This window comes from Chroicocephalus ridibundus, chromosome Z, assembly GCF_963924245.1.
Source record: "Chroicocephalus ridibundus chromosome Z, bChrRid1.1, whole genome shotgun sequence".
NCBI classification, from domain to species: domain Eukaryota; kingdom Metazoa; phylum Chordata; class Aves; order Charadriiformes; family Laridae; genus Chroicocephalus; species Chroicocephalus ridibundus.
This window is the reverse complement of record NC_086316.1, coordinates 8,263,261-8,277,762: the sequence shown is the minus strand read 5'-3', so window position 1 is coordinate 8,277,762 and position 14,502 is coordinate 8,263,261. Positions and strand designations below refer to the sequence as shown.

The following is a 14,502-nucleotide window of genomic DNA, read 5'->3' as shown; positions in this document are numbered from 1 at the left end:
CGTATCTGTAATACCCTTCTACCTGTTCAGAGTGGGAATAAATGTAGTTATGGAAATAAAAACAACAACAGAGAATCATCCACACTTCTTCTTTCAAATGTCTTTTTTTGTAAATAGTTGTAGACAATGGTTTAATGTTTCTAAAATTAAGTACTTCTTTGCTTTGCAGAAAAGAACGACACTCGTACCATTCTTTACAAAATGTTTAACCAGTATCATAAAAAAATAAATGTAAATAACGTATTTTTTAAAAAAAAATGCATACAAGGATATATCAGTGACTGTACTGACAAATTATTCCCAATGTTTGAACTTTGACCTGTGAAAGAAAGTGAGGACTTGTACAGACTTGTAGGGACAGCAAAGGCGCCTGTAAGATGCATGCATAAGAAGGAAACTGGTGTGGATTCACTTTCTAAAATTGCAGTTGTTAGACATCAAAGCATGTTACTTATCACAGCATGTTCCCCCTTGTCATATGTATCCCAAATGTTACTTCTACAATGAAATAATGACTTTTCTAAATATTATAAGATTTTAATATTGTGCTTACATGTTCATTCCAGGCATCCCCGGGCCACCTAAAGCATTCAGTGGGGGTCTCATTGCACCTCCATAGTTCTGCAATGATAACCAAGGGTCAGACTACCACAAAACAAAAAAACAAAACCAAAGAGGAGGGGGAAAGAAAGGACAGCAGGTTAATGATATCCCTACACAACTGCTGACTGGATAGGCCAATGTAATTCATTCTTTCAGGAGTTTCCATTGTTGACTTAAAAAAACAATATTGTTAACCCCAAGGAGAAAGAATTACAAACAATACAAGTAGAATAAGAATACTTAAAACATCAACTGTTTCAGGAGGAATTATTTACACACACAGACATCAAGTCAATGGCCAGCAAGGGGCAGGTTTTATAATGTATTCAACTTTCATATCAAGGGAGCTCATTCAAAATTAGAAACCTGTACTTAGATTCTAAGATTTCTACATCATGGAATTTAAATAGAATTATTTTAATTAGATTTTGTTAGGACATTAATAAATGCTTGTATAAAATTACACCATGTGATATCACATTTATAACATACAGCATAACCATTACATTTCTAATCAGTCAATTCTAATAAGTCTATGGTAACTAATATGAAAATTATTTGATAAGATAACGAATGTCATAGCAATGCTAACAAATGGAATTGCCCAATGCCTATAAAATTCGAGTTTGTGCTTTGATATGACAAAAGTTTAAGTGTGCTATTTACAAGAAAAACAAACGTCTACATATTTTTATTCAGAGGGATACAAGCAGAACAGTTTATCTCACCTGACAATCATAACACACTCCCTACTCCCTAGTCTGTGCTAATCCTGCTACATTTTTCGGATATTTTAAAAGAATGGATAATAGTAAATTCCCTAAAATGAAGAGCTGCACATTTTGGAAGGAGGTGGGGACGAAGAAGCAATTTACTTAAAAAAAAGTTTAGTTCACTGTTGTGGTCTGTTTTCCAAGAATAAAACTAACACACTCTATTTCACATATAGTATATTACAGACTACATAAACTATATGACTCAGGCTTGTGGGTGTTCTCTATATTGGTCTGATTCACCAAACCATGTAAACATGAAGTCATGAATACATGGGAGAAACACAGCAGTGATTCTGAAAGCGTGGGTCTGGTGCTGTTTATACCTTTAGTGGTAGGACATATCAGTTATCTAGAACTGATCTAGAACCAGGAGAGGCGGTTCTGTTGCTGCTAACAAAAACTCCAAACTTAAAACTTTCTTCATTGTTAACACTCCCTAAAGTGTCCCACAGACAGCTGGTTTGCACGAATACGTCCAGGGGCTGCGCACAGATGTCCTCCTCCAGACCCAACAGTGCCAGCTGAAGACAGTTTTATCCACAGCTGCTGGTCATGAATCACTGCTCATTCCTGCCTTTTTGTGTGCAGCCAGCAGACCGATTGGTGTGCACGCTTAGGCAAAAGTGAGCCAGATTAGCTCAAACCCCCTCTTTGACCTAAGTTATCCTAGACAATTTTGCCTGAGCAACTCCTCTGTCAGAACTGTAGGGCACTAACTGGTGGATTGTCAAAGCAGTGGGCACAGTAACGTCTCCAATTTGCACTACTGGATCTGGCAGAGAACACAGTCTGACTGTAACAAAACAGAAGTTCTCTATCTGTTTTATTTCATTTTTTCATCTTGATGTGGAGGGCTGAGCCATTCTCCCTGTTTGGTCTGTCTGGTGTCTCCTCTCTTTATTTTAATTCAGGAATCATTTGTGCGGGCCAGGGTTAAAGATCTCCATGGAATCCTGCAGGACTGGAATAATCCTAATCAAATGTACTCCTAACTCTAATTAACGTTAATTCTAATCAAATGTACTCCTTCGTCCTAAAATGAGAGCGCTTTCATTAAGGCTACCAATTCACATGTTCTCTCAGCTGCAGCTATGCTGTCTGCAGAAGTTAGTTCCCCAGTTTGTTTCTTACAGATTTCTACTCAAAGTCACCACCAGCATTTTTTATCTGGTAGTTAAGATGTTCACAAAAGTGCTCCCTAGTATTAGGTGGCCAAAATGAGACAGATTAACCATGATTTATTTCTTAAATATTTAAGATGACCCAATTCTTTTCGACTAGAAAGCTTTAGGGAGCATGTGGGAAGCTCACCAGCAGACCTGAGGGACTGGGAGAAGTAGCCAGTCACAGACTGGAGGAAGTACCCCCTTCAGCTGACAGAACTACAGCTTGAAAAAAGCCTTTGGAGCTTTTGACAGATTCAAGCATTTACAACCATACTTTTTGCTTCATGTTACATAGTCTGAAACAGTCCAGAATCATAAAATACAAAACTGAGGTAAATTTTCTCTACGTTTTCAAGCATATGCATGCTGTACTTGCTATACTGGACATAAGCACTTCCATATCAGCACATTAAGTAAGTGTTTTGCAAGTGTAGCAGGGCCTCCTGCTACAGGCACAGCTAAGTCAACTTTACAGTGCTGCAGCAAGAGGACCTTAAAAGTAGGTGTGAAAGATTCATCAAATTTGGCTGTAGAACTGCATTCTGAGAAGATCCTAAATGCCAGATACAAAGACAGGTGATGATCCATTTATACAAAAGATTGATTTGCGAACTTAAATTTTGTGTAGATTAGCTACATTGTTCCCCATTTTTAGAGGATGTTCAGTACAAGAAAGAAGAACCTTACAAAAACACTGGATTTTACGAGACAGTAGAAATGGAAAAAATATCCTTATAAAAACTGGCAGGAGATTTGCCTGCTGTGTGACTAATGGTGCTGCATCAAGTATCAGCTCAATCTCACACGGCAGCATTGCAAAGCTTCTCTTTCTACCTCCAAAAAGCAAGTGGTAAACATACTTCAATGCTACAAAAAAAAATAACCAATGTATTTCACAATGCTTTGTTGGTCACGCAGCAGATGTGGTGCAGAACTGCACAACTGGTTTCTACCAAGAAGATCCAAAATTGTAAAGACAGTTGTGAACAGATTTGAAAGTCAAAGCTATTCAATCATTTCAAATTCAGTTGCTATTCAAAGGAAAAAAAAAAAAACAACCTCACTAGAGAGATTATCTGAAATGGGGAAGTAAAAATGCAAAGTGTGGGCACAAGCAGCACACTGTAAAACAAAATACTGGCAACATTGATATGATACACCACCACCTAAATTTTCTCTCACTGAGAGCACTGATTAAATACAGAATAATCTTTTGGAATAATATTTCAGGTATACATCAGAATTAATTTCTTTTCTACCTTAGTTTACTGTTGAAAAGTAATACTGACAAATATCCACTCATATTTTCACATTTTTGAGGAAAGAGCCTATGGAGAACTGTGACCAGGTCAGCACCATGGATCTTGCAATCCAAAGTTGCTTCACTCCTCCAAAAGAGAGCTAGAGAGATGTTTATGATTGACAAGGGGGAGAAATGGCAGCACAAAATTCTCATTTTACATTACAATCTCTCTAGCACTCCACAAAAATCTAAATCAGTGGTGGATGAAAGAAAATCCTTATAGAATTTGGGGGGGTATTTTTGGTACAAAGAGTTTGCCTAAGTTAGAAGTATTAATCCTTTCCTCCTAAATGGCATAATCAACCAGGTTGGGAGGATGAGGAAACACCTACTCGATCCTTGGTTCCCTAAAGGATCTCCTTGGATCTCCTAAAGGCCCCCAAACGCCAGGCTCTGATTACAACATATACTGACTGTAGGACAAACATAACTTTTCTGAAATAAGCAAGTTAAGGGATTCCTCTTTTACCTTCAAATCTTAATGAAAATCACTGACGATTTCATTTTAGACTTTGAACAGCTGCAACTTAGAATTAATTTTTGTAAAACATAAAGTTTTTTTTAAAATGGGATTAGAAGAACAAGTCCTGGCCACCTTCAATCTGTGCAAAACCAGAGTAACACAGTGTACGTACAGGCCTATCAATAAATATGGGCATCTATCTGTGGAAGGTACCTGTGGTCCTAACGGAACCATTCCTCTTGGAGGAGTCATTCTCTGCATTGGCCCACCCATGTTTGGATGTCCTGCAAGTAAAATTATGTAACTTAAAAAGGTATGCAGTACACAAGCACCTTCTAAAACAACGTTAACAAATCATTCCTTCTTAATTAAAAAAAAAACCAAAACAAACCACAACTTTAAAAGCTGCAGTAAGCTTTGAAACACAGAAAGAAAGATGCAAGTTTGAGAAGACGGGACTTTTGAATGGTCCCAATAATTATTTCATTCACCTTGCTGCCGTGTTGGGTCCATCCCGCTAGGCAATAATGGCTGACTTCCTGGGACACCTCCGAGTGCCTGCAGGCATACAAACCATATGTTAAAAGCATATAATGCTTTGAAATTTATGTTAAAGACATAACGCAAATATTTTTGTTTCAATTCCCAGATGATTCTTCTGAGTCAAGAGTAATGTGGAACAGTTAACCTTCCCAAATGCCCTGACTAAACGCCCCAAGTGCCTAACTAAACTAAGGGTCCCAGATGTCCTATGACCTTGACTGTGGACTTGCATGGACAAACTCTTGGACTTCTGTGGAATTATGTATAAAGAACCTCCAAAATGTAATTACCTAAATTTGCTTTTTTCCCCAAAAATCCTTCCTTCACTTTAGCTTACCTATTATTTAACCTCAAAACATTGATCTTTTTCTTGGGTATGTGGCCATTTATCCAAAGCTTATATTGCTATAGTTTTCTCTTTTAACCATTATTTTAACATTTCCTTTCAGAGGTCAGGATGCGGACACTGATATTCTCTGAGAGTGAGCTGTAACTGAGCCAACCATACAGCATTCACAGGGTACAGCTAATTAGGACTGTGATGTGGGGGACATTTTATCTTCCCCTCTGCCTTACTCTTGAAGGGCATCTATGCCAAGATAAGCTTATTATTCATCTATGGGAGATAACGACAGTCACAAAGCTTCTTCCTAAGTCTCGCCTTCAAGTGTGGAGGTACATTGTATTGTTACTTCACCTCTGCTCCAACTCAAATGCATCGGTTTTATGTCCCCACATTTTAATCTGTCCTTTGGGTTTATAGTAACTGAATTAGGTATAAGGCTCATTTCTACAGTCTCTCACCTATATTTTAGCCAACTAGAAAAAAGTTTTCATGAATAGATCTTTCTAGCTGATCCACTAGGTGCTATTTAGCATTTCAAAACAACATTGCATTTTCAGTAAAAATGTATCTAGAATGGGTTAATCTGTTGTTATTAAAGTAATCTACTCAGGCAATACGGGCATTGCTTACTGAGGGAATGGATAAATTACTCTTAACGTGGAAATACTGTAGTAGTCTTGGATACATAAAAAGGGGAACCTATATGCAAATACCATACAGTTTGTTTCCACAAGAAGTAGGAAATTCAAAATTAAGATGCACGTTATTAACTCAAAGGTAGTACAGTCAAAAGGTAGTGCACTGCAAGATTGATGGTATAAACAAATAATCTGAGATGACATCGTTTAAATTAGAGTTCTATGTGTACTTCAGTGACTGCCTGGATGATACATAAGAACAACACATGAAGTGCATGGAGAAGTGTCAGAGTGGCAAAGCAGGAACAGGTCACTTCTGCCTGAGATGGCAGGGGACACGCAAGGACACAGAGGCATTGGCTGCTGTGAGCAGACGTGACCAAGGACTTATAACACACAGTCATTATTCTCCAGGTCACTACATGAGGGACCACGGCTCCTTTCCAACACGTCACACCACTTTTCACGAAAAACGAGTGTCCCTGCACAGCGTAACGCATTGCCAGACTTCCTTCTGGGGCTGGGCCTCGTGGGACCTGATCGAGTCCTGGAAGGAACTCAGGGGCAGTCCCGCGGCACTCGGTTGGTACTAACTTTCCTTGGTACAAAGCCTGGGTCTTTGTACCAGGCGTGCCCTGTGTGACCCTGCCTTGCCTAGGAAACACCATCCCCACTGCAAGGCACTAAGGGATAGAGTCAGAGTTACAGTGGGAATTTTAACTCTGATTTTTACTGACTTCCGTCTAATCCAAATTTCAGCCTTAAAGCTGCACTACAATAGTTTATTACTTCCACACGCTGCCTATCTATACTGTAACTTAAATAATGGCAGCGTTGTTAAAAGCAGTAATTCACCAATGCAGCACAATGTAAATGAATTGCAAAATCCGTAATTCACTAAGATTATGTGATTATGCTACAGTTCGGAACTGAAAATACCAGAACGTGCAGACAAAAATGCTTCTGAAACTAAAACTGAAGGTTGGCAGCGTTTTCTCGGCGTTCACCACATCCAGTTTCTACCTGCCAGTATTTACAGTGTTCAGAAACGCAGAAGGAAAAACAAAGGAGTATATGAAACACAAACATTGGTGTATCTTTGGCGAAGACAGGACTGAAAGGTGCAAAAACCAGGAAGATATTCTGTACCGGGTTACAGTATGTCTGTAGCAAACATTCAACTAAAGCGCTATTGACATTGTGCTCTTATGCTGTCCCTTGATGATCAGTTCAACAAGGTTAATTACATTTCCCTTGAAAGAAAGTAGCTATGGTACTGGTAACTTAACCTGCTCCCGAACATCACCATACTTGATTTGGAGGAACGTTTGAAGAAGTCTTGTGACCTGACATATCCAGCTCACTAAATTTCAAACTTCAGCTTTCTGGAAAAGCTGTGCTAGCGCTTAACACAAGTTTGTTGACATTGTGTTACACAGATATAAAAAAATAGCCAGAACTGAGGCTCTTGCAGAAAAGTCCCCTCATCAAGCTGCGACAACAAGAAAGGCAGTCCTGGAAGTTTAAGTTGCACCAAGAAACCCGTTCCATCTGTCCTATCAACCTTTCCCAACATTGTAAATGACCCAGTTTTCCTTTCAGAGCTCCACTGATATTTTTCTGTCTGCTTATCTTTAACTTTTCATCTGTTGACAACTGCTTTCTCCTCCTCTATCTGCACTACAGAGAGCTTAAAAATACAAATGCTATCTGCTTCCAGAACCATCTTTTCACAGATGGGCCAATAAAGGTCTCTGCTGACGAACAGCAGCTCATTACTCATTCTTGTCACACTGGCATGCATATCCTTTGATGGAGCTGAGAGAAAATTGGGAATTTGATGCTTTTATAAAGTCCTCAGAGTGTCTTATAGACATACAGCCCTTTATGATATCCGTTTCTCACCAATAATCCCCATTTTTACTGTGAAATATACTTCATATATCCAACAAAGAATAGGAGGGAGTGAGGCATTTTATGTAGAATTAAGTAAAGAAAATCGCAGAGCTAACTGCTTGATGTGGTTAGGGAAGTTCAGAGAGTGTAACAGCCATAGGGACATTCTGCCTTCATCTCAGGGCAGGCAGCCTTGGCTGGATGATGTTAATGCGGCATCGCACAAGGCAACTATATCCTCCTCTGTAGACAGGCTGAACACACAATAAATTTTGAGATGCAGACACTAATTAAGCACAGGAAAGTGAGCTGGGAATGGCATGGCCACACCTTAACAGAATAACTATTTAATGGTCAGATAAAATGGGGTGGAGAGGGACTGAGTGAATTTTGCAGGCAATGACCCATCGGTAGCCAAAGAGGCAACCTTCCCTGTTGCCAGCACTGCACCATCACCCCAGACCACAACACTGCATCTGTGACAAATTCTTACCTGATTGGGTATTCTTAAAGGTGGCCTTGGACCTCCAGGGTACCGAGGGGACATGAAAGGCTATGAAAAAAAGAGAAATACTGCTAAATAACTCAACTTAGCTCATAAATACCACATTGAGTCAGTGGGTGTATGGCTTGTGCCATGCTCACACCTCAGGCATCCAGCTTAAATATTTCCACACACCGTTCAGTGTTTAGCAGACTGAATAAATTTAGAGATTCTTAGCGAATGAATCTACCACGACACATTATTTAAAACTTTGTTACAGTTACTGTGAATGCAGGGTATAAACAACTTATTGCATTATCTGAGAAGAATAAATAATAAACCATTTAGATCATATAATCACAGATCTGTACTTTCCACTAGAGAAGGGAAAGATAGAAAACCTGAAATATAAAAGAAAAACCATTTGGGGAAAGTCAAAAGGTAAGTAACAGCATAACCAATTTGCAAATACTTTCCATTAGCTTTTTTTCATAATAATACACTAAAATGCAATACAAGATTTAACCTGTCAGGGCACACATTTCCAGTTTATGTCATAAATATTGAGATCTTTTTTGGTTAAAATGAACCATATTAATTCAGTGTTACTCCTCCCATGCCTGCATACTTAAGTGCCTGCTCACTCAGTACATCTCCTCTCTCAAACCCAAATATACACCCAAATCGGTTGTACCCTCCTGCACCCTGTGAGGTTCTGGTGGCTCTTGGCTACCACTGTACTACTTTGTAGCCCACTAACAAGGTCAGTCCCTCACGATAAACAAATGGTAGTACCAGAAAATAAATACATTTAATATCTCTACTTATTCCATCCCGAAGTGTGACAGTAACCTAGAAATCTAAAAATCTGGGAGATTAGTGGCAAGTGTGAGATCGACAGGAAAAAGGCACAAACACCTGACTAAATAGATGATGAAGAGGATCATTTTGGCATGCAAACGTATACCTGTAACTCCAAAAGAAAATGAAGAGCTGGAAGTAGGCTTTGACTTTGTATCATGAAAGGGGAGCTCACTTCTGTTCACGGCACTGTCACTGGAGACACGGGTGAGACAAAGGGAAGGAGTCTGCTGGGACTTCCCAGGGGCAACCTCTGATGACAAACAAGCTGCCGCACATTTATCCCACTCTTTGGGGTCTCTTCAAAAAGAAACCACTACACCTACACAGGCACCACCTAGTCAGCTGTAGCCAAGGTCCGCTAGCAGGTCACTGAAAGTCTACGATCAACACCACTGTTTTACGAATGAATGGCACATTTCAGCTCCATCAGCAGCACAGCATTACAAACTAAAATGCCAGTGACCATCAATGTTAGTAATGGATGTATTAATCGTAGCAACAGCTAACAAAATAATTATAATTATGTTACTAATAATTAGTAATGGATTTTTTCCTATGATGTTACATAAAAACATTTAACAGAACCTTTCACATCTCAGAATCAGATGAAAACTGAAATAGTGTAACCTACATAAATACGTGTTCAAACTAGGTACCAGAAAGCATTTTAAAATACAGAGGGCTTACACACTGGGGAAGAAATTTCAATGACAATTGTGAAAAGACTACTTTAATAAAAAATCCATTTGAAATTATGTGCTATAGAAGAGGGAGGCATCTTCACGCCCTCTTTGATGGTGAGATTCTCTGATAATAAAGAAAGAAAAAGGGTTTGTGCACGTGGTGAAGGCTGTAAACATGCAGGCCCTTGTAAAAGCAGTAAAAGTGCGAGGAAATTAGAATTTCAAAAATTTCCATAGAGCTCAACCAAGCGTTTTGTACGGAGTGCAGCACACTCTAGTGAGTATCTTGGATTTGGCTTACCTCATCCAGAACACAAAACCTTAGCTTTATTTACAGTTGTACAGCTCATAAAAAGGAAATCAGCAGTGTCTCTCACACTGACCTCCTTAATGCAGAAACACACTATTAATATTAGTAGATAACGGTGCGTTACTGGCAGAACATCTACTCCACTCAAGCAGGATGGAAACCTGCTCATCCCCTTCCCAGTGGGCTCACCTTTCTATGCAGTTTATAAGAATACCTAAACAGTTACTTTTTGTATAGAACTGAAATTTTATTTAAAAAGCTGAAACAAATACCCCACTGCATTAAGGAGAGAAGGAGGCTTACTCATGTAAAGTCGCAATTTCCCTTTTCAAAATATGACTCGCATTGTTTCTAATGCCCAACAATTAGAGTCCACATTTTTTGGTTTGCTACATCAGCAGCTGTTTCAGATTTTTGAGAAGGTCTGGACCTAGGTGGGTCTCAAGTCCACTTAATAAAAGCCTCACAGAGTAAAGCTAGGATTCTTCTCTGAAATTATGTGTAAGTCACAAATCATGTTTTTTCAAGGCATTGTGTCCGAAGCAGCATCAAAGCAGAATTCAATGTGAGAGCCAGTGCGTCTATTCTTACTGTTAATTCATTGCACGGAATAACTACAGGAGCCTCTTTGATACAACTCTGTCTTATAAAAAGCTTTATATACTTTAAATATTTATATATTTAGGTATTCCCCTTAAACATATTTGTTGAAGTGTTTAAACCTTCTCCCATTCTTTAAGTAACTGAATGCAAGTGGAACTGCAACAAAGGACTTAATCCAGTAAATTTCACATAGTTCTTATCATTTTTGATGATCCAAGGATACGAACATGGCAGAGTTCTATAGGCAGGAAAATATATAAACAACTGGGAAGGACAACTATATGTTTTGATGAATATAAGTATCAATAAACATCCATATAGCATTGCAGAAAGTGTTGAGATAGGGATGTTCCAGGACAATTCTAACAAATTTACACTGTTTTGGACCAGCATTTAGGACTTAAGTTTACCACAAAAAATCTACCACCAAAATAAAAACTTCTCCCTCGCCATCACCAATGCCATGTTTGTTCACAAAAAGTTCTACTGACATGTATCAAGACACTAAGGAATGTCTGCCAAACATTATAATGAAAATAAATTAAATATGAACAGCTTCTCACTAAATTAGGAGCAATTTTTTTCAAGTCTGACACCCACCCCCCCCCCATTATTAAGCACTAGGCATTCTGAAAGACAAGAACTCAACAGCAGGCATTTTTTCTTATGTGTGGGTTTTCGCTACATCCTTTGTAATTAACCAAAACAAGCTGACATGTAGTCTCTGATCTAGTTGTACTTTATTATTAAGAGTTGCTGAAATGACCATGACTTAGGGAAGAACCACCATGGACTTATATGTCTTAAGGCTAGTAGCTCGCTCTTTCCTTGACTTCTTGGAAACTTTTTCTTCCCCCTTCTCTAACAATATTGCAGCACATACATCACAAAAAGTAATGGGTTCAGAATATGGGCACTAAATTAAAACCAGATTTTGAACTGACCAGTGTAGCACTTGTCTTCTGAAGACAAAAATAAATTCTTCGCACGTTGGAGACCTGGACAGTTCTGCCTGCTATCCCAGCCTTGTGTCGATTCAAAATTCAGCATCTTGATAGTCGAGCACCTTTAATGGACCCCCACACCAAACTCTCCGCAAGACAGACTCCTCATTTGTCTCAGAGTTTAGCGCGGGGGCTGGAGAGGTGCCACAGCAACGAACCAAATACTTCCCAGCTTACCCCAGCTAGCAGGGAGGGAGAGGGCCGTCAGCAATGCACGGGGTACAAGAGCACTTCTTCCACCTAAGGATGATAGACTTACAACTCTTCAAAAAATAGTCAGGGTAAAAATAGAAAGAAATAATTAAGCTGGAAAAATATGCCGAAAGATAGGTAATGTGATTTAATAATGCAGCAATAACTTTAGCTATCGGGTAGGAAGAAGACAGAGGGACAAAAGGCATTCTCTCCTAGAGCTCTCTGTGTGAAAGGATGTAGGGCACTCTTCAAATAATAAATCTGGCACTTCAGGGCCAGATGTTGCAAAGCCTGTCTAAGGGAAAACAATCTCTCGAAGCTGATCTGACTGAGGAAGAAGGGTATTACCGGAGCGGCTCCATCCCACAGTAATTTCCAGGTGCTGCAATGGCTCCCAGGGGTTTCCAGTGACTACTGCAGCCCCCAAGTCCCGCTAATCCACAACAGGGACATTACACAGAGTACAAGGAGGTGTAAACAATGCTATGGGACATTACCCTAAGCTACAATTAACTTCTCAAATGGAGTTCCGGAACTGGCACATACACTAATGTATTAAGAAGAGGAAAAAAAAAACCAAAAAAAAACCCAAAACCCGAAACACGAAAAAAGCCACAGATCTAAACCAAAAAGAAATAAAAAAAAGAACAAACAAAAGAACATGAAGAAAACAAAATAACAGGCAAGAATGTCATATCTAAGCCACAAAGGAGATGGAGATGCTACCAGTGTTTGAAAATGTGTCAAAAAAAAAAGAAAAAAAGTTGCAGCAACAGAAGAATCTGGTAAGTGTTTCTGGAGAACAGCCAACTAAACACATCTGCAAACGCCAGCATTACTGCCTTCACGTATAAAAATCTGTAATTTGGTATCACAAATAGTTTCTTGAAGGCTGTTGTCATGCAGCTGAGACCAAAGGAATACAAGCAAAAGCTTCTGATAAACTAGGTGAAAAAGAAGGCAGATAGGAGAAACCTTTTGCGGTCACCGCAGAATACATGGATTTATCAACTTAAAGTAAAAAAAAAAAAAAAAAAAAAAAAAAAAAAAAAAAAAGTACTAAAAAATTACTAAAAGAGAGACTACATAAAATTAAATAGAGATGTGAAACATTTAGTAAGCTCCCTTCTCTTACTTATAGCATCCTACCATGTCAGGTTCTTAAAAATATTTGAAAGAAGTTCAAGAACCTGTACGACGGTGAGACACATTCTAGTATTTTATCTTTCTGCTAAAGAAAAAAATCCAACTCTGTACAAGGAGAGTAAAGGGTATCTTACAAACTGTGTATTTAACAGTTTTGAGGGTTTTGTGTGCATGTGTGCACGTACAATGTACAAAATCTTGTAAAATACTATTTTTGTTGATCCCTGAGAACACAAGAGGACAATCAGATAATGGGTTTCTCGTAGGGATGTCTCTGAAGAAGCACAGTAGCCTCACTGCCCACATTTTGGTTCCAGTATTCAGGAAAAACAATTTCACAAAAAATATCCAGCAGGACGGTGAAGACATAAAGGCATAGAGGCCGGCACGTTTCTCTGCCAGTTGTGTAATTCTTACTGTGTCTTCTTTTAGTTAGGTGACTCTAGAATATGGCACGATTTAGTTTTAGTTTTCTTGTACCCAGTACTGGTGGAATAACAGAAATATTCAAGAAATCTCTTTTTTCTTTAAATTTACTTCCCTTCCAAAAGGGAATTCATCTGCTTCCAAATACGTTTAGGTTTTTTTTCACTGACTTTTTTATCCTTTTTTTTTACTTATATTGTTGCATTTATTGACTGCATTTTGTCCCATATAAATTGCAAAATTTACAACAATCCACAGCCAAATAACTAATCTTGCATATTGCTTACTTTTCAATTCCTCTTGAGACTGAATTCCTAATGAGATTAAATTTACCGTAAATACCGGTATCAGTTCCAATACATACATGTTACGTGAGACCCTATGACTTGTTATAGTGGATAGCACAACCTCATGTAACACACACACGCGCACCAGGAAAACAAACAAATGTAGTTCAAAAACAATTACTGCCGTTACTGGGCATGAGTAATGGAGAGGTTGCACACATCTGCTAACCATAAAACTACCAAGAGCAAAAAAGCCAGCGAACAAAGGTTGGGCTGAAGAGAATAAAATGGTCTGAATGTTGCTTGAACAGGAGAACCCTGCTACAAGGCATGCAGAAACCCACCTTTCTTAGTCCGAGTAGCTTAAAATTACAAGGCTCACCTAGATGCACATTATCATCTTCCCAGCTAGCCAAAATACACGCCCCCCAAGGCCGACTGGTTTGCAGCGGGGTGACTTGCTAATCACCATGCATGGAAGCCCCAGGAGGGACATGCTCGATGGACTGAGCACTTGAGCCTTTGAAGATGACTGCTGCCCAGCTCAGGCCCCCCAGCTGCGCCCACGATGAGCGTTCCTTCAGGAGATCTCATGAAAGGGAAGGTGCTTTATGTATCTCGGGTACTTCAGCACAGCATCAGCCAAGCTTGACCAACCACCAGCAAGCAGGCTCCCTGTCCTGGTTTGAGGACACCTCTGCCCACCAGGAACCTCTCCTCCACCCCAGTTGGGGCAGCCACCACCCCGCTGGGCGGGCAGTGATGG

General features: G+C 39.3%; 1 protein-coding gene across 4 annotated transcripts in view; it reads right to left on the bottom strand.

Moving 5' to 3' along the window:
* The window catches only part of SSBP2 (single stranded DNA binding protein 2), a 188,785-nt gene that overhangs the window by 37,528 nt on the left and 136,755 nt on the right, over positions 1 to 14,502 (bottom strand). For 2 of the 4 annotated variants that reach the window (XM_063321381.1, XM_063321383.1), the window contains 4 exons: positions 8,228 to 8,287; positions 4,803 to 4,869; positions 4,525 to 4,595; positions 554 to 645 (listed from right to left, as the gene is read on the bottom strand). In XM_063321381.1, coding sequence (XP_063177451.1) covers positions 554 to 645; positions 4,525 to 4,595; positions 4,803 to 4,869; positions 8,228 to 8,287 — 290 coding nt within the window. The remainder of the gene's footprint in view (positions 1 to 553; positions 646 to 4,524; positions 4,596 to 4,802; positions 4,870 to 8,227; positions 8,288 to 14,502) is intronic. The other 2 variants (XM_063321382.1, XM_063321384.1) reach the window with 1 other exon arrangement.